General features: G+C 41.8%; 1 protein-coding gene and 1 pseudogene across 1 annotated transcript in view; both read right to left on the bottom strand.

The window, feature by feature from the left end:
• The window catches only part of FBXW4 (F-box and WD repeat domain containing 4), a 98,384-nt gene that overhangs the window by 29,990 nt on the left and 46,549 nt on the right, over positions 1-21,845 (bottom strand). The window contains exon 6 of the mRNA XM_020790850.3: positions 512-577. Coding sequence (XP_020646509.2) covers positions 512-577 — 66 coding nt within the window. The remainder of the gene's footprint in view (positions 1-511; positions 578-21,845) is intronic.
• LOC140706250 (U6 spliceosomal RNA) lies at positions 7,711-7,800 on the bottom strand (annotated as a pseudogene).

Here is a 21,845-nt window from a genome sequence, read left to right as displayed (position 1 = left end):
TTACACTGGACCATTATTACCACCAATGACTGATAGAACCATCAGGTTCTCACATATATCAAAAGAGGAACAATCAACTCACATCTCCAGCTAAGAAAATCCATGACTACATTGCATGATCTTTGAGAGGAAGACAAAGATACCCATGAAGTCATTTGGCCTTCCTTCCCATTAGAGCAAAAGAGAAAATAGGCTTAAGTTGTGAGAAGATGTATTTGAGTCAAATTTAGGAAACATCTCTAAATTACAAAGAACACCTAGTCAGTGGAGGAAACTGTCCAGGACAATATAGACATTTATTCAGTAAATTAGGTGGATATGTTAAGAGCACCTCAGTAATTAAGGATTTACACTGGGCATTCCATTTACAGAATTGAACTAGATTATTTCAGGTCTCACCTACTTTTATTTTGCAAACATTGACTGCCAAGTCACAGGTTTCCAGAGGCATTCTTTTCATTCACAGATTTTCTTATTTATCACTCTCTACTACATCTGTTGGGATGCTTACCTTGCAAAATCCCAGATTCTCAAGGGTGAGGTATGTCCACAGCATGCTGTTCCGGTCACAAATGAACTGTCAAAGGAGAAAACAAACATCAGACTTCTTTCTTGTATCATTAGTAAAGGAGATGAACTAGGTAGAGGGCAGTTGCTGGGACTTGAGAGATCATTACACAGAGATTCTATGTCCTCTTTCCCCAGCACAACAGGCAAGTAAAAGCACCCAGCCTGAGTTATGTCTCTGATGGTTCAGCAATCTAAGCCAAGGCACTGGAACACATGTGCTCTGTTTATATAGGCTCTAGTATAACAACACAAATATCATAAAATCAGTTGTTCACACAAAAATGTGATATGCAAGATGTCACAAAGGGCCAACAGGAACATTTGATCATTATATCCCTTTTTTTTCTTTAGATGAAGCAATGGATGAAGCAAGTGCCTGCAAAATCCATCAAGATTATCCATGCAGCCACAAACAATATTGAAACTTCCTCTAATTTGCATCATTGTTTAAAATGGTTTATACTGCTTCAATAGTAAGATTTATAATATTAGCATAATTATTGGACAGTCAAGCTCATTCAATAATCATTAATTAACAGCAGAAAATTCCTGTCTCTCTCTCTCTCTCTTGGCAACTGGCCTTAAAGTAGCCAAGGGCTGGGGGAGAGGGATCTTTTAAGATACATATGCCATATGGATGTAAGGATCAGAACACATGGCATACCAGACATCCTAGTGACCCTATTTTGTCCAATCCAGCCTGCTCTAAAATGAGCGTATAAACAAACCGAGAGAGAGAAAAAGAGAGCCAGTTAATTGCTACAAGTTAAGAAGTCATGTTGTTGCGCACCAAGTCACACAAAGGTTGGGCAACTCCAAATACCTATACTGACTTCTTAACATGCTGCTATTTTCAGCTAGGATTTCTTCCAATGGCATAATTCTAGTGTAACTAATAAAATTCTAGCTAATGGAACATTTCTTAACACAATATGCTATTTTCAGTTGTGTCAATTTAAAACTGAGGAACAGCAAAACTGGTGGTGGTTGATTTCTCCCTGTGACTATGCATTTACCAGCAACATGTTCTCTTACCCAAACAAACTGGATGCTCAGGTTCCCTACCTGATACTAGAGACAAGGATCCACTCCATACCTCATGAACTATATGAAATATGAGATGTCAGAATATGGAGGAGCTCTTAAGTATAGAGCGGCACATCAAGTGACTCCCAAGTCAGCAAGTAGTCTTGCAGTCAATGGAGCCCAGAACTACAAAGGTTGACGCTGGGTTTTGTCTCTTCCCACCCCCCTTCACTTTACCATAAGCCATTAATAAATGGTAAAGCCAATTACCGTGGTTAGAAACATAATAGCAGCTTGGAAATCACTGAAGTGGGCAATTGGGTTTTTAAGATTTTTCTTTCTTTCTTTCTTTCTTTCTTTCTCTCTGCCCCCACTCCCTTGTTCTATATAGACACACACACACATCTTTCAGAAGAAGGTATGCAGCATCCCTCCAGAGACTGCACAGGTTCAAATTAGCATCAAGGTATGTCAATAGGAAAAGAGAAGTAGGTGGAGACCACCAGCACTAATCCCTGTCATTCTGCCTGTACAGCCTCCACGTCAGTCTGTGGTAGGGATTAGAAATTTCTCTGCAGTCAGCTTCCAAATTCTTCCTTAGCTTAGCATCAGTTCCCTCCAGCTACTTAGATCCTAACTCACCAATTCAAACTGCCATCTTATTCAAGAAGAGAATCTGTAGTTCTTATAATTGGAATATTTCTAATGCTGACAACAAAAAAATGAAGTATTTTTTTATGTCATTTCAATATTAAAATGATTTTACTACTATTGTTGTGGGGAATAATGGGAACATCTATAGGGTTAAATTTCTGAAACATCATTCCAGAGTAGCAGTCTGGTGCACCTCCATTATTAAGCTCCATTTTCTAACAAAGGAGTGTGGCGCCTCTTTGTAGAAGAAACCTACAGGATAAAGAACTAGCAGAAAAAGGAATTATAACTTTGTGCAGCACAATAGCTCAGTGGTCTAGGTATCTGCCTGTGGAGCCAGAAGGTTGGGAGTTCAATTCCCCACTGTGCCTTCTGGGTGAAGAGCCAGCCTGTGTAGTCATGAGCAAGTTGCAGAGTCCCAGGATGCCCCCAGAAAAAGGGAATGGCAAACCACTTCTGTCTATTCTCTACTTGGAAAACCCTAGAAAGGGTCACCAAAAGTCAGTATTGACTTGACAGCACACTATCATCATCATCATCATCATCATCATCATCATCATCATCATCATCATCATCATCATCATCATCATCATCATCATCATCATCATCGTTATTGGTTACCAAAACTCAGTACAGGGAAGGTCTGTTACAACCATTCTTAATCATCTCCATTACCTTGAAAGCCCTATTAGGATCACTATAGGGTGGTCCAACTTGACAGCACATGCCATAACATTAAATAGCAACTACAGTATCTATCTTTGGTAAGCTACTTTTCTCAGCCACAACCTGCTCCCGCCCTGTCTACAATGTGATGAAACAATAGTGACCATACAGGACTATGATAGGAATGGAACAAAGTAAAGTTTTTGAAGTGTTTAAATGGAATGAAAAGAAAAATGTGTCATTAAATGAATAGTATATAAGGCTCTTAGCATCAGCCAAAAGAAAACAAAAGATCTGGACATAAACTGCACATCTATATGATTATCATACATGTGGATAATCTCATAAATTTGATAACTAAAACAAGAAATCACAGGAATCTGCTCATTTTTAGAAACCTCATTTTTAGAACCTGTAGTTCTATCCCAAGAGTTGACAAAGAGTTTTATTAGATATTTGGCACAGCCTAAAAACTGAATATAGAAATCTTCAAATGGTGAAAGTAGTGTTCGTCATATTCCTACGGCTACTTCTCTTTGTCTCTCTCTCTCCCCCCCATCCCTCCATTGTCCTCCAGCACATGACAAACAATTACAAATTCTCTGAAGATCTAAATTTGAATTTTTTAAGAAAACATACTGAAATTTTGAGCACAGAATTTGGACTACCTTGATACACTGGTGAGACATTTTGACACAGTAGCCAGTATCCTACTGGTGTTCACATAAGGTTCATGGAATTTGCAGCTAATTTATGAAGTGTCTGGTTATGCACCCAACAGCAACAAGAGCACCAATGGATTCTACTCCGTATATATAATCCTAGATATGCAATATACTACAAGTACGCAAGATTTGTCAAAAAAAAAAAGCAGGTGAAATGTTTTCAGCACTTGCTAGAAGGGAGTTGCTACATCTATTTCTTCTAAGATATGGATGTATTGATGTCTATGAACCATAACTTCCATGATCCCACTGGCTCTGATTACTATAGCTGATGGAAGTTGCAACCCAACACCATCTGGAGGGCCACACACTCCCCACTCTTGTTCTAAGCATTAATGCAGACAAAGCCCAGAAGTGTGGAAACTCCTGCCTTGTGTCAGGCTATTCACATGAAGCAGCTGCTACATGCCATATATCTTTGCATACTACACCTCAACCATACCTTTAAATTACTTTGGAATGGCACTAAAATAATCCAGTTTGGTACGTAGCAGCTTTATCAAGTGAAGGCATTCCTCGCCTGCTGGAAGGTACAACAACTAAATTTGAAGCATAGCAACATGAAAAATTTCACTGACTCAATCACATATCAAAATCAGTTTAAACTAAAGCAGCGTCAAAAGAGTATGCTCACAGCAGATAGTTACACCTGACTTCCAGACTGACATTTATTTCAGAACTAGTGTATATTGTGCTGTTATGTCTCTTCCCTACAGATTTACCAAATTAAACATTTTCTCTATCCTTTCCATGTTACCCAGATTTACTCTATAAACCAATAGCTTCCTTTGAGACCAGCACCACTATTTACATGCTGGACTCCAGAATCTGGCTGACAAATATAAGCTTGCATCTCTGCCTTTCCTCCCATTCCTATAGCCTTTAAACTGGATGTTATTACCACATTTTGGAAATTATTCTACATGGAGAATCATCAAACCGAGAAACAAAGACACCACTCCCAGTACTGCAAGTGGGAAATTACAGGATATAGCAGAGGAGCTGGGGGCAGTCTGGTTGGGACAGAAAGTCTGGAGATGAGGGAAGAATGAGCCCAAGTGTCATGAAGGAAAAACAAGACGAACTGAGCACGTAGAGAAGACAGACCAAAGAGAAGGTCATTTTGCTGGAGCTTCTTTCAACCACAGAGCTGTGCTAGCCACATAGACCCAAACCTCTGCAGCTTTTGAGTCCACACCAACACGCTCTGGCAAGGGCGGCCACCAAAGCTGTCAAATCCTTCACCAATGTGCCCATCAACTGCATTCAGCTCTTCCCGACCCACATTGGCATTTTAATTACTGTTGGGTAAACTAATTTGTCCAAATGAAGGCAACTCCGCCTAATAGAATATGCAAGCTCCCTGACCTCTGACAGGCAATGACACAGGATACAAAAGGAGGCAGAGGAAAGCTTTTTTTTAATCAGAGCCTTATTACTCTCTATTACTCCAATTAGTCAAGCTCCAGCGCTCCAAATTGGGGGGGAAATTGCAATTAAATCAATTTTTGATGGTCTGGAAGTGGGTTACCGAACCGCCTGGCCTGTGAAACACTGATATTATAGCAGCAAAGGTCAAAGTCTTTGTCGGCACCTATGGGCCCCCTGCTTTTCCTGCCTCTTCCTCCTCACTGCTCCTGTGCCCCTGTTAAAGTGAATCATTAGAACATGTCACGTCTTATCGTGGCTGCACCAGCCCCGCTAACCTAATCAGTTGACATCATTATAGAAAGTAAATCCTGCTGTCTGAATTTAGTGCTAAGGTCACACAAACTTGCAGCGTCCCCCTTGCTGGAACGTGATGGGAGGAGGGCCCCCAACAGTAGCAACATTGCAAAGAGCAGGAGAAAGGTGGGCACTTCACAGCAGATGGTCTCAAGCCGTGTCTACAATCATGAAGCATTTCCAACTATGTACAAATACCCAAAGATGGTTGACCAGTGAGAAAACTAAGCTCATTTTCCTGAAAATACTTCTTTACACATGTGACAAATGAAACTGTCACCAATCTAGCTACCTTTGACCAAGTCCAGCTTTCCACATTCTCACATAAGATCATGAACTGAAAAAAAACAGTAAGAGATGGCAAGAAGGCATGAGACATGGACTCTAAAGAATTACAGTAAACACAGAAACAGTGTTATTTATAAAATAACAATTAAGTTTTAACCAGCTACAACAAACAACACCTTCCCAAAATACAGACATGTCAGAATTAACAGGGATAGAATGGACATGCTGCCAGTAGAGTATACAGGTTGTTTTTTAAAATGCATACATACACTACCAACAAATATAAACAAAGGACACATCATGTCAGAATGGATTTTTTTCCCATATGTAAGGAATCTGAAGTATTTAGAAATGTAATCCCTACCCTGTTTCAAACCTAAACTACTGCAGTCCATTCTAATGCTCCTGGGTCTATATCACTGCTCCTGGGTCTATATCATTCTGCTATATGCATAAACATTACATAAGAGTCCGACAGGAGTCAAACAAATAGTCAAACTAGACACTAGGAGGCAATCATGGTATTCCCAACCCCATGGAATGATAATACAAAGAGGGAGAACAGCAGGCAAACTTTGGAACAAGGAGGCTAAAGCACACACAGATACATACACACGCATCCCAGGTTTTCTTTGCATTTGCACTCACCAGCTATTTTTATTTTATTTTAGTTATACAGCAAATCTATCAAACACCTGCTTTGGATACACTCGCATACAAAAACTAATGGATACATATGTGATATTTACACTCCATCAATTTGTGGACTAAGCAGGAAGAGCTCTGGTTGGTACACAGCCCTTTCACATGCTTAAGACAGTTCACAAAGCAAGTTTTAAATGAGACACTGGTCATTATATGTGCTTTTTGTGACACTCACTAATTTTAAACTGTATCATAGCAAAGTACACTTCTACCTTGAATTGCATAGGTCCAAGCAGCACATTTTATATGCAGATTTTTATAAATAAATAAATAAATAAATAAATAAATAAATAAATAAATAAATAAATAAATAAAGACAGACAGACAGACCGACCGACCGACCGACCGACCGACCGACCGACCGACCGACCGACCGACCGACCGACCGACCGACCGACCGACCGACCGACCGACCGACCGACCCTGTTTCCCGAAAATGACCTAACTTGAAAATAAACCCTAGTATGATTTTTCAAGATGCCCATCATATAAGCCCTACCCCAAAATAAGCCCTAGTTAAGTGAAACCCTGCCCTCCGCCATTGTGCAGCCGCCAGAAGATGTCATGACTATATTTGAATAAATGTAGATTGTTGTACATGGAAAAAATTGAAACATCCCATGAAAATAAGGAGCAAAAATTAATATAAGACCCTGTCTTATTTTGGGGGAAACATACATACATACATACATACATACATACATACATACATACATACATACATACATAAATACATACATACATACATACATACATACATACATACATACATACATACATACATACATACATACATACATACAGTCAGTCAGTCAGTCAGTCAGTCAGTCAGTCACTCAGTCACTCAGTCACTCAGTCACTCAGTGTTACTATTTGTCTCCAGGAAGTGGCCTGAGAAAGGTGGGTATGAGACTTACTGAGACCCCTGTTAGTGGTGGTGTTGCAGCGCCTGATCCAATGGCGGTAGCCCAGGCAGCCACCTCTTCTGGCATGGTAGTGTTACATGGCAGCTCGGGAGGGTATTGGGACATGCTGCACAGTTAACATGGTAAACTAATCTGTTCTCTCTCTCTCTTCCTCTCTCTGGAAATCAATTGTTTAAGCACTGTAGTTATGTTTTGAAGGGCATAAGAACTATATATGGATTTTGAACTACACGGGGGTCTGCTGCCCTTAACCCCGGTTCTTATTTCATCTTCTTTTCATCATCATCATTTTAGAACTGCAGAGACAGAAGGGGCCCTATGGATCATCGAGTCCAGCCCCTGTCAAGGAGGCCCAATGGGGAATCGAACTCCCAACCTTTGGCTCTGCAGCTGGAGACCTAAACCTCTGAGCTATCCAGCACTTGAAAAATATGGAACACTTCACAAATTTGCATGTCGTACAGGGGCCATGCTAATCTTCTCTGTATCACTCTGTATATGTGCTGCCAAAGCATTGTTGTTGCTGAAGGGAGAACTGTAATAGAATACAAGATTGCATACAGAAGATCTCAGGCTGATTCCTGGCATGTCCAATTAGAATAGTGAGGTAGCAAATGACCCAAGAACCAGGATAATAAACTAATGCGAGTCAGGATAGATAAGGTTTACTGTGCAAGAAATCCAACCTTTTATGAAATAAAGCAGTAACCTATGACCAAAAGTCAAGACTCCCTAGGGTTCCTGTAGGACACAGATGGTGGCATAAGAGGTACCTCAGGCAACAGCAAACCATTTTACCATTTTCCCTAATGATAAATGCAGGATGATTACGCTGTCCATACTAGCTCCAGACAGCCACAAGAAATGATGGAGTGTAGGTGAGGTGCCCCACATCTTGAATTAATGCTGCTGGAAATGCTGAAATAAGTCTCCCAACCCCTGAGTGAAATGTATGAAACAGTCCTTAGAATTTTCACACCAAGATGTACAGAATACCCGACACATCCTTTCTAAACTGCCCTGATATTAATAAATGCTGAAATCCCTAGAGATGGATTCTGAAATCCCTAGACTCACTTTCAGAATGCATGCTCTTTCAGAATGCAGATCCATATCTTTTGCTGGTTGATGGACTCTTCCCCCAATTAAAATAAAATGCAAATTCTCCACTACAAAATGGTAATTTTCATACATGCAAAATCTGTCCTCCCCACCCACATAAAATAAACAGCAGATCAAAATATCAACACATCACAACACACCCGAATGAAAATGACATGTTCCTTCAAAGCCTGATGAAATAAAACACTGGGATTCCTTTTAAAAAACCAGCAACAGAACAAGAGCTGGACATCACAAGACAGAAGATTCCAAACAAACCAAGAAAGCCTCATTCCAGCTAGACATCAGCCTTGTTTATAACAAGAAAACAAGCAAGATCTTTATGCATAGTAAAGATCTTAATATACTTTTTAAGATAGCCTAGACCCACACCATACCAACACTACTGAACATCCATACAGTATAAGGAAGTCCAAACTATGGTGCAGCCACGGTGCTGAATTTTTAACCAATTGAGTTGTCACCAGATTCAGTCTGATATGGAGCAAACAGCCATTTGATCTAGAGGTTAGTTGCCAGTGCATATATGACAGCAGCGTATACTACCTAACATATCACTTTGAATTCCTAAGAGGAAGACAGAGATACAAATTTAACAAACAGAAATGGAGTGCAATCATTGACTCTTCATGCCAATACTCATGGCCAGATGTTACCTTATGTTTACAACATCAATGAATCATTCAGACTGCAATTCCCATCTTCGGACTATTTTCCTATAGAACCAAATTTCCTATAGGCCAGATTTTTGGACTTTTCTGTTTCCTTCCCCAGATCATAGCTTTCATACGTAGCCTGTTGAGTTCTGGAGAACTCAAAAGGCTGCACACTTTTGTGGAATGTTGGTTGCCCCTAATAAAGGTACTAACCAACGGAGACCAGCAGGGCTAATTCTTGGTTTCAATTTAATCCTAACTGCTTTCCCAGCTCTGTTCCAGAATCTTTCAACTCTGCCCGTAGCCCTCAATCTGTTTAACTCACTTTTGCTCCAACTCCTCTTTCTCTGCTATTCTGTCAACATTTTGCAATTGAAGCCCTTTGCTAAAGGATGAATAACCTTTAGCCCTCAAGATACTGTTTGACTACCACTACCATCATCCTTCACTGCTTGTGTTGCTGGCTATAGCTGATGAGAATTGCTGTCCGACAACACCTGAAGAGCCAGATGCTGCCCCCCCCCCTTGCCTTGGCTTTTCCTTTCCATGCAATTCTTCATCTTCCCCAGTTTTGCTAGTGAACTCCATAATCCAAACTACATCTCCTTTTACTATCTAGTGAAGACTAACTGGGCTCTGCAGCTTCAGGTGCTGAGGGTTTTTAAATGTTAATTTATTTCTCAAAAGGGGAGGCAAATGGGCAAGTCCATTGCATTAGTAGAGCTATGGACAATGAGCTTATTAGCCACTGCTCTCTGAAAGTCTTTACACACAGAGATCTAAATAGCACTATGGTGCTATTTTCATAGACCTCAGTCAGCCTAAAAGTAAATGCTCTTCAGGCATGCATCATAAATTGTACACAGAGAAGTTACAGAAGGACTTGGCCTGGTCTCCCTAGGTGCTCTCATGGATACATTCAATGTTTAGAAGAGAACAAATGTTGGTCATGGAGATAGTCTGTTTCTAGGATTTACAGTATTCCCCCTCCCAGAAGGACCTGGTATGGAGTACCAACAACAGAGGCACAGAAGGATACCAATAATTCATGTATGTGCTGTCTCCCACCCTGGTTGAAAAATTAGCCCATAGGAAGTGGATATTTGCATTTCACACTGAGAAGAGCATTGTGAGATGTAGGAAAAGCCATATTTCTAAAGAGAGGTTAGAACAGAGATACCTCACACTGAGGGCTGAGGTTCAGGCCCCAGCTGCCTCACTCTTTCAAAGTATGAGTTACTGGTCCAAATAATCACCTTCTGCCTCTGATACAAATATTGGTATGTATTGAATTTGTCCCACTAGAACTTTTTAAACAGAGTTTGAGAGGGGGACTCTGAGGAGACCAAGTACTCAAATGCTTAAAAATTAGACCTGACTTCTAGAGATTCGGGGGGGGGGGATCAGAAGGTAAAAGTTATGAAATGTTTGTCTAGCCTTATTTTAAACAGATCAAGCAGAATCCAGGGTCAGAAAAACTGCTCACATTTATCAAGCAGACCGCATTAGGTTTTTATGTGGGTCCAAAGGTGAGAAATGTGTGATGATCTCTCCATGGCTGGATTTTTTTTTTTTGTTAAATCTATTTTCTGTTGTGCAGATTTTAAGTATCACAGAATCAATTCCTGAGGAACAGAAATCACAGTAATTAAATGCAGAAGTAAATTCCCAGTTCTGAACTTATTTAAAAATCCAGCAAGTTCTAAATGCCATATCTTCTACTAAGCCAAGAACTGTTTTCTGAATATAAAATACAACCCAAACAGACAGAAACAGTTCATATAAGCATCCACATAATGTTTTCAAATTAGTCCTCCAAAGTATTTTCCCTTCTCCATTATTTAGTCTGGTAAGAAATGCAGGAGATCAAGCTCTAGTCTGTTTTTGTATACAAAATCCCAGGCAGTACAGCTAGAATACTTAAAACATTTCCAGGCAGACATTTCTATAACTAGCTTTCCTACCACCTTTACCTACTTCAGCATTTCATGGAAGAGGGAAGAGGATGCCAGCATGCTGGACAGGTATAACATTTGCTACATAACAAGAGAATTTGTTATGTCAACTGTATATGTCATCAATAACAATAGGTCTCAAGCAATCCTTTTAATTCTAACACTTGTAGTTAGCCATGAGGCCCAAACAGTTCAAGATGGGGTCATGGAGGCCAAAGTATCCAGATGTCTATAGTTGAGTTATTTTATTTGTTTTTTTTAATTGCAAGGTATAGACAACAAGCCATTTCAGTCATAATGCCAAACCATGATTTGGGACAATATGTACATACAGCATTATCTGCTGTTATTCCTTCCCGGAATCTTTTTGATCCTCTATAATATAGATTTTTATTTAATGGCAAACCATAGTTTGTCAGACTGTGTGTGTAGGCATTCTTCAGTCTCAAGAGACTATGGTAACATGCTCTGTATGGAGGACTTGGAACAGAGTCTAGTGAGGCTGAGAAGGCCAATTCGAGAGTGACAGTCCCTTCCACACTGAAGACAAATACAGTCTGTCTTTTGTCCAACTCCCTGATTTTGCTGGTTTCAGGACTGCCTCTTTGCCTCGGCCTGCTGGACAAGGGTCTTTTCAAAATGGGAGAGGCCATGATGCACCACCTGCCTCCAGGCTGAAAGCTCAGACGTCAGGATGTCCCTTCTGTTGAGGTCCATTCCTAAGCCCTTCAGATCCCGCTTGCAGATATCCTTCTATCACAGCTATGGTCTCCCTCTGGGGTGATTTCCCTGCACTAATTCTCCATACAGGAGATCTTTTGGAATCCAGCCATCAGTCATTCTCACAACATGCCCAAGCCAACACAGACATCACTGTTTCAGTATTGTATACATGCTAAAAATTCCAGTTCGTTCTAGGACTACTCTATTTGTGAATTTGTCCTGGCAGGTGATACCAAAAATGCATCCAAGACAACACATATGGAACGTGTTCAGCTTCCTCTCCTGCTATACACAAAGGGTCCAGGACTCACTGCAGTACAGGAGTGTACTCAGGACACAGGCTCTATAGACCTGGATCTTGGTATATGCCATCAGCTTCTTATTAAGCCATACTCTCTTTGTGAGTCTAGAGAACATGGTAGCTGCTTTGCCAATGTGTTTATCCAGCTCGACACCAATCATTGAGCCAAGGTACACAAAGTCATGATCAACCTCCAGTTCTTGAGTGGAGATGGTAATAGAGGGAGGTGAGTCCACGCCCTGGCCCATGACTTCAAAAACTATAATTGGACTGCATATCTGGCATTCATGGTTTCAATTGTATTTGCAATCCTGTTTTACCCTGTTTTGTTATAACGGCAACCTATGGTTAGCTATTACAGTACCTCCAAAGAAAGGCAGAGCATGCAAAGAACAAGGATTGGAGCAGGCATAGGAATCTTTGACTTAGCACTAAACTATGGTTTAGTGTTACTTTTGAACCAAGTCTTTCTGTGCAGCTGCTTTAGTACAGTAGGACATCCATATCCACAGAGGATCCATTTCATGATCTACTGCAACCGCCTCAAACCACTGATCGTAGCAAACCCTATATACAACATACAAGGAGGTGGGACAAAGTCCACAAGGCCCATCTTCTTATATGTTGTATAGAGAGCTATGATAAATCACAGGTTAAGTGAAACCAGGGATACAGATCCTGCGGCAATGGGGATCCTACTGTATTCCCAAACAACCTAAGTTTAAATCTTGGTAAAGGCCACTGTGGGACCTTGCATAAAAACTGTCATTTTACATAAGCACATTTCTACAGCCATTTTTGTTACAGACCTTTTACTTAGTAATAAAGTCTTAAGAAACTATAGGTGGTTTGTTGTGCAAGGGCCAGCAACCTACCGCTTGGCTAAAGAAAATATTTTAAATACATTTCCAATGAATTAATGGATGGGAGAAATATCATGAAACTAGGCTTTTACTTAGTATCTTGAAGACTTGAGCATTCAATTCTGAGACTAGGTTTGAATTCTATGCAGTAAAATGATATAAATGAGGTGGAAAACCAGAACAAACTGGCCTTACACAGTCTGATGCATGCATACATCTCTTAAAAACCACCCTAGCTTATTGCCTGTTGAACTTATGACTTTAAAAAAAATAACATATAAAAGACTCAGAAATTGTTGCTGGAAAACCATATTTCAATTGCCAAAAAAAAGATAAATCACAGTAAACTGCACAGTGCTCTTGCATTTACTCTTGAGTTGTAGGATTAAACATACTGGTCTATTTTCCATACATGCCTACAGAAATTCATTCTAGTCCTGTGATACAAAACTATGCGCTATGGTAACCACAATTAAGAATCCACACTTTAGTTTAAACTTTCATACACGTAAGAAAGCTATACAGTAATTGGAAACAGCTTGTCTGCTTTTCTTTCACATCTGTTTAGAACTCAGTTTTATAAACTCACTTCCATTTCTATAGTGCAGCAATGTCTTGAGTGAACGAATGGCCCTAAATTTGGTCTGAGAGTTCAGAAACAACAGTAAACCACAGTTAGCAGAAACACTGGTTTGTAAGCAAGTTTAAACCACGTCTCTCAATCCTAGTTTGACAGGTTTCAAAAAGCCATTGTTTGTAGGCTGGTTTGGGTTCAGACATTGACTTAATTAAATGTAGCTAGGCCTGATCTTAGGTTCAGACTCCTGGTTTCCTCCTTTATCTAATGCAGACAGAAAGCCATCTGTAAGATCTGTTTATGTTTTTTTAACAGTTGTTTGTTCAAATTGGTACAGTCACTTAGAAGCTATGCTTTAATTTGTTCAAATAAGTAATGGTTTAAACCTGCTAACAATTACTCTGGTTCAAATGAAATTAAAAACAGTTTGTTTAAAACAAAAGCTGATAATAACATTTCCTCATGGCTGCACCAGAGGAGGAGACAAAAGGGGTATGCATGAACTTGATGTCCATTCATGATGCCTTCAAATACTGTACAGTCATTTCCAGAAGCAAAGCAGCTCAACATAAACACAATTATGGTGAGATGAGGAAGGAATACATAGAAGTGTTTGCACCTTGCTCATATTAAAACAGAGAGAAAATATGTTAAAAGCCTGATTGCTGAAAGCGAGGCCAGTGATATAATTCCCCTTTATAAGAATGATTGTTCAAAATTGTTAGAATATTCTAAATACTGACAGTCCAGTATCTCATCTTATCTACTACAGAAATTTCAAACTATGGTCCAAGATACTACTCTTATATCTGTCTGCATGTTAGTTTCTGAGAAACAGGCCATTAGAGTCTACAATACCGAACAGTCTTCATTATAGCCTTAATTACAAAGACTGAGTTGTCATCTTTTTTTTACTACACATGTACTCTCCAACCCCCCCACCCCACCCCAAAAAACCAACTCCTCCATACACAGTTTATAAGGAAACCTGAAGGAAAGGAATGTCTGGATAAAATATAGACGGCCTGACATGCTCTCCACTCGGTGGCAAAAGTTACAGAAAAGTTCATTCTGGCCATTAGGTAGGATTGAATATGTCACACAAAAAATCCTTTGTCTCCACTCACATTTACAGCAGTTCCAGCAGCTACCCAGTAGACAAGAGAGGGGAATGCGAATTGTTCCAAGGCTTCAATGGTTTTATGGACAAAGAACACAATTCCCGTTCTACTGCTCAGATGGGTCCCACTGCCCACACACACACATGCACCTTACAGAGGCAATGAATAGCATGGCTAGTTTTTTTTTTCAAAGCTTGCTCAGGTGTAAAGCTCCAACTATTCCTTTTTTGTGGGTTATTTGTTCTCTCTCTCCCTAGCTCCCTGCTAGGTACATTCAAGTCATTAACAAGAAGGGAGGTTAGGGTCTATATGTGGGAATCTTCCCTCCCTACTCAATGAAGGCATTTTTGTTTCCCTACCCAATGACAAACAAGGGAGAGAGAAAAGCCACAATTCCTAAGCAGCAGCTCACTACTCCCTTCACTGGGAGAAATTATTTTCCCTTAATTGCCTGGGGGGGGATCGTTTATTTGGGTAGAGGGATTCTCCCCTATTCCACACCCCAGGCTATACTGGGCTATTGAAGTTTAATGGGGCTTTCACCTGGAGACATTGGTAATTACCCCCTTTATTTTAAGCTTCTACCTGTAGCTTCACACTTGGGTCTGGACTTGCTCAGCGGGGGGGGGGGGGCTTTGTTCCCACTAAACACAGCTCATGAACAAACAGACCCAGCAGCAGGAGCACACAGCAAAGTGGTAATTTCCAGCCCTGCATAATTAGCCCAGGTTCTTTCAGCCACCATTGCTGAATGGTGGGACTTTGCCAAGGGAGAGTGCCCCATGTGGGAATAGCAGGCCCAGACGTGCATGGAGTACGCAGACAAAAGCTTCTTGGGGGTCCAGTTTGAGAAAGGGAGTGAGGAGAAGCGGCACCTTTACCCAGAGAGCTCTCTCTGCAGAGGCCAAAGCACAGGTAGCACCACAGTCTCTCCTGGCTTTTATGCTGAGCTCCAGACACTCCCCTTACTCACCACTCCAAAAGATTAAAAGGAATGAAACTGGGCTCTGCTGGGAATTCTTGGTCTCCACTATGAAGGTGCATTAATTACCTGGTCCTTCCAAGGCACGATTTAGAATAAACTAATTCTAGTGGGGGGAGCAGACCACTATTTCCAGTTGCAAGTCAACATGGATCAAATTCATTCATTCATTCATTCATTCATTCATTCATTCATTCATTCATTCATATCTTGCACTCCAAGCAGAAGTCAATTCATGCAGAAGAATAGTTTGACTATTTAAAAAATGCAACACACTCACAAATTCAATCTGAAATTTTGGATTCATATTCCCTTGAATATAAATATATGAATATATGAAAGTGTAACACAGCAATCTAATTTGGTAGTTTGCCTCTGTTTGGGGCATATGTAATTTATAGCTTATAGCCAATATAAAGGAACAAAATGAGGGAATTAAACATACTGAGACTCGTAATTTTGACATGATTTTAAAAGAAATGTTTCTCCTATTCTCCTATTCTCCTATTTGCAGCAATACTAAAGAAACATACAGCCAATTCTTTAAAAAAATTCAAATACTCAGAGCAAGATTTCCAGTAATGAGACGAAAGAATGTCAAGTGTTCTGCTCAGCTTTGTCCCCCTTCCTCTTGGTTTCAATCCCCCTTCTTGGCCCTACTCTTAATAATCACCTTGCCATAACTTCTTTTAACACTGGCCCATCTCCTTCTCTTCTGTCATACTAATACTTGTTCTTAAAGTTCTTTGTAAAACCTAAATATTAAAAAAAAACCTCATATGCAAGATGTATATAATTAGCCTTCGCACTATCAAGTTACATCTGATTTATGGTGATCCTAAAAACTGAACTCAACGCAATAGCATTTTTAAACTATGTGAGATATTTAAGAAGTAGTTTTACCACTACCACTATTACCACCTTGTGAATTTTCATGGCTAAATAGGGATTTGAATCCATATCTCCGGACTCCACTTCTCTATCCACTACACCCCACTGATTCTCACATATACATTTAGTATGAATAATTTAATTTAATTTAATTTAATTTGTACTGGGCTATCTTTCCTAGGGGTGTGGTGGCGCTGTGGGTTAAACCGCAGAAGCCTCTGTGCTGCAAGGTCAGAAGACCAGCAGTCATAAGATCGAATCCACGCAACTGAGTGAGCTCCCATCGCTTGTCCCAGCTCCTGCCAACCTAGCAGTTTGAAACCATATAAAAATGCGAGTAGATAAATAGGTACCACCACGGTGGGGAGGAAATGGCATTCCATGTCTAGTCGCGCTGGCCACGTGACCACAGAAACTGTCTATGGACAAACGCTGGCTCTACGGCTTGGAAACTGAGACGAGCACTGCGCCCTGGAGTCTGACACGACTGGACTAAATGTCAAGGGGAACCTTTACCTTTACCTATCTTTCCTAGGCAAAATGGCTTATACAACTGACTGAAGTGACAGGAGCACTCCATCAATGGTGTTCAGTGTGACAAACCCAGACCTACTGGGATATGTCACACAGTTACACTAAGCTGCCACCAACCATTCCCTTTAAGAAGTCACACAGACCAGGGATGGATTTTCAAACAAATAAGGAATAAGGTTTATTTAAATACACACATGGAAAAATAAACAATCAGGTGAATAAGATAAAGTAACGTGGCTTATTCTCACTCATACAAGCATACAGTTTGGTTCACACAGAACCCTTAACTTGAAGCACAGACCCTGAACCTATCAGTTCTGGCTAACCAACAGACACCTGAACCTATCAGGTTGGTACTCTGACACACAGAAGTACCCTGTCTGACCCACAGACTCCCACAACAGCTTCTTCTTCCCAGCTGCTGCTTCGTCACATCCCAGTGTCTCACAGTGTCTCTCTCTCACCACACAGGCATCACATATATATACAGTACAGCCCCTCCTCCTGATGTCCCGCCTTCCACTCCCCATAGGATGGAACTTTCCCTCCAAACCCATGACAGACAGGTAACATCAGTGCTGTATGTAACACCTCCCCTCTTTATAAGTTGTTTTGTAGGGGGAAAGCTAACGTGCTTTTCACCAAAAAAACAACCTGTATAAAATACACAACAACAGTTATACATACCATATAATACTTACTCATCCTTACACTCTAAGTTAAACCATAGCAATTATGCATTTAAACATTTACCATTAACATTACATCAATTTACCTTTATTCATACAAACCAATTCAAAACCAGGTACATTTTACTTTTTGTCATCATTATATACATATAGTCCATGTTCTTTCGCCGTCTTCATTCTTCAGGTCTTCTTGATAAGGCGTCAGCAACACAGTTCACTGACCCTCTGACCACCTTCACTTCAAAGTCATAGTCCTGTAGATTTAAAGCCCACCTCATAAGTTTGCTATTGTGGGTTTTCATTGTCTTTAACCATTGCAATGGTGAATGGTCAGTACACAGAATAAAATGTCTTCCCCAGATGTAAGGCTTGGCCTTCTGGATCGCGTAGACTATGGCCAAACACTCCTTCTCCACAGTTGCCAAATGTCTCTCACCTTTTTGAAGTTTCCTACTCAGGTAGGACACTGGATGTTGGTCACCATTCTCATCCTCCTGGCACAGAACTGCTCCTACGCCGCTGTTAGACGCATCGGTGTAGATGATGAACTCCCGGTCGAAGTCTGGAGCCCGCAGGACAGGATAGTTGATTAACGCCTCCTTCAACCTCTGGAACGCCGCCTCACAGTCGCTGGTCCACGGGATGCGGTCATCAGCCTTCTTCTTCGTCAGATCGGTCAGCGGAGCCGCAATCTCGCTAAACCTCGGGATGAACTTTCTGTAGTAGCCCACCAACCCAAGAAATGATTTGACCTTTTTCTTGGTGTTGGGTCTAGGCCAATCACGAACAGCTTCTATTTTGGCCTCCAGGGGTTTTATCATTCCTCCCCCTACCATGTGACCCAAGTATTTTATTTCTGGGCTACCCAGCTGACACTTGCTGGCCTTTACTGTTAGCCCTGCTGCACTTAACCTCTGCAGCACTAACTCCAGGTGTATCAGGTGATCTTCCCAGGTATTACTGAAGATCCCTATGTCGTCAATGTAGGCCACTGTAAAGTCACTGAGCCCTGCCAAGGTCTGGTCCATCAGCCTTTGGAATGTGGCTGGTGCATTTCTGAGACCAAAGCTCAGGACTCGAAACTCATAGAGACCAAAAGGGCTGCAAAAGGCAGTTTTTTCTTGATCCCTGGGATCAATTCTTAATTGCCAATATCCCTTTACCAGGTCCAATGATGAGATGAACCGACAACCCCCTATGGTTTCAATCAGGTTGTCTAGCCTGGGCATTGGGTAGGCATCAGGAGTGGTTACACGGTTTAATTTCCTGTAATCAACACAAAACCTAATGCTCCCATCAGGCTTGTCCACAAGGACTATCGGAGAGGACCAAGGACTAGAAGAGGGGACGATTATGTTCTCCCTAAGCATCTCGTCCAGCTCCTTCCGCACCTTGTCCCTATAGGGTCCCGTTACTCGGTATGGGGATACTGCCTGCGGGGGTGCATCCCCTGTGTGGATCCGATGCATCACTCCCTTCACTATCCCCGGCTTGTTGGAAAACACCTGTTGATATTTACTAAGCAGCATTTCTAGTTCTTGCTGCTGGTCTTGGGTGAGTGCAGGACTGATCTTTACCTCCTCTGGGTTGTATTTTACTTCCCCTCTACCCTCCCAGAAGGGTAACTCAGCTTCCTTGCTCTCAGCTGCTTTTATCGTGAATAGAACCCTCTGTTCCCCTCTGTAGTAGGGTTTTAGGGCATTCACATGAACCACCCTCCTTGCTTGGTTCTCCTCCTGCTCTATTAGGTAGTTCAGGTCTGACATCTTGGAAATGACCCTATATGGTCCTGCCCATTTGAGCTGCAGTTTATTCTCTCTGCAGGGCCTAAGCCAAAGCACTTCCTCCCCTGGGTCAAAGTGCCTCTCTCTAGCTTTGTGGTCATACCATGTTTTCTGTCTGACCTTCTGAGCTTGCAGGTTTTCTGCTGCCAGCTCTAGATTTCTCCTTAGGTCATTCATTAAGGTGTCTATGTAAGTCACAACGTCTTGTGGGTCATCCTGGGTGATCTGCTCCCAATCTTGCTTGATCAAATCAAGGGGCCCTTTCACCCCTAAGTGTGCAGCAGACATGTCAGAGTGACCCCTTTGTAAGATCATGGGGCGATACTTTTCAGGTACCACCAGCTGACTTCTGATCCCATCTCCCCCTTTTGAGATATTCCTCAGGGTCTCTCTATATAAAATCCCCTTTTTCTCCAGAAATCTCACTGGGGTTTCAGGTGTTAGCTGGGCGTCAGTCACCTGTTCAAAACATTTTTGGAGAGTGGCGTCTGCCTTTTGCTCCTGTCCAAATCTGCTGTCTGTGGTTAAGGTTTCCACCACAGCTTCTGAACTCCCCTCTGCTTCCGTCTCTGGCTCATCATTACCCCCCTGAACTGTCCCTGTGGTGGTTTGTGAGCGTGTAATCACTAGCACCCGTTTCACATGTTCAGCCAGGTCATTTCCCACGAGCACGGCTGCTGGCAGAGTCGATGAAATCGCTAGCCGCCAAGCTCCCCTCCAGCCTTGAAAGTTGACAGGTACCTCTGCTACTGGCAGGGAGATTACCTGCCCCTCAATCCCTGCCACCTTCATGCTCTCATTTGGGATTATAAACTCCCTAGGAATAATATCTGGATGGCACAGGGTTACCTGGGAACAAGTGTCCCGCAGCCCCCTATACTGACGGTCAAGTATTCCTACGTCCACCCCTGCTGTCTCAAACAACTGAGAATCTGTTTTTATCAGCAAGCAGCGCTTTACCTCTATAAGAGGACCATTTTCCTCAGCCTGATCAGCAGAGGTAGCTGTTCCAGACTGAGTAGTCATGGCAACCGGCTCCCTCAGTGAGACTGAGCCTTGCTCTTTCTGGACACAGAACACAGCTTTTGGCTTGGTCCCACTAGAATTCTGAGGCACCATTCCTTTTAGCTGCTTTAATTTCTCACAATCTGAGATTAGATGACCCTTTCCCTGACAGAAATAGCATTTTCTGGTGTATTTTGATTCTCTCTCATCTTGTTTTGGTTTTCCCTCCAAAATCTGAGGTCTTTGTTTCATGTCTGAGGGCTTCCCTTCACCATGGGCCCCTCCCCCTTGCTGGCTTTTCCCTGGTCCCTGAGAGTACTTGCTGTAGGTTTCTTTGGGTTTACCTACAGATTTCCCCTCACCCAAGGGCTTTCTTATTTGGGAAATAAAATCTGCGATCTCTGCGGCTGCTGCCACAGATTTCGGTTTCCTTTCCCTCACCTGGAATTTCAATTCCCCCTGCAGGACTGAATAGAACTGTTCCAGGGCTATCAAGTCTTTAAGCTGCTCATAGGTCTCTATTCCCTCCTGCGATAGCCATTTCTCAAGCAGCCTCACCAATTGGGCCCCCACTTGGGTAAAAGTCTGTTCTGGTTTTTTAGTGAGGGACCTGAATTTTTGTCTCAGCTGCTCTGCATTTATCCCATGTCTGGCAAACACCAGTTTTTTAAACTCTACAAAATCCTTCATCAGTTCCTCAGGCATCTCGGCATAAACCTCAGCCAGGCTACCACTGATTAAAGACCGCATGATGGTCATCTTCTCAGTTTCCCTCACTGAGAAGTCCACAAACGCTCTTTCCACTAAGGAAAAGAACACCTCAGGACAATCTCCCTTGTGGTACACAGGGAATTTCTTCAGGTCAGCCTTAGACAATTGGCCTCCCTCAGAATCCCTATTATTATTATTGTTCTGGTTCATCAGTTCCAGTTTTCTTAATTCAAACGCCATTCTCTCTCTCTCCATTCTTTCTTCCCTCTCCATTCTCGCTCTCTCTAACCTTTCCTCCATTTCCCTCACCCTCAGTTCATGCTGTTGGGCTAGGATCAATTTTCTGAGTTCTGGGTCTTGCTCTCCTGTGCTGTCACCTTGCACTGAGCCAAATTCATCCTCAGAACCTTGGTCAATCTGGGGGTCTTTCACTTCACTCATGTCTGCCACTTGGCTTCGAGTCAAGGGCATAATCCCCCCCCCCAGAACAGGCTGCTTTAAAAAGTCAAGCCTCAAAATAAAACGACCACTTTTTTTCCTTCTTGCCTCAGAACCAGCTCTCCCTAGGCTGCTGTTCTTCAGCACTAAAGTTGCAACAGTATCGAGTCAGAGCCTACCCCCCTCTGCTGGGCCTCTCAGCTGGCAA

Source organism: Pogona vitticeps, chromosome 3 (genome assembly GCF_051106095.1).
Source record: "Pogona vitticeps strain Pit_001003342236 chromosome 3, PviZW2.1, whole genome shotgun sequence".
In the NCBI taxonomy this organism is placed as follows: domain Eukaryota; kingdom Metazoa; phylum Chordata; class Lepidosauria; order Squamata; family Agamidae; genus Pogona; species Pogona vitticeps.
The sequence above is the reverse complement of the archived record's forward strand: the minus strand, read 5'-3'. Positions and strand labels throughout refer to the sequence as shown.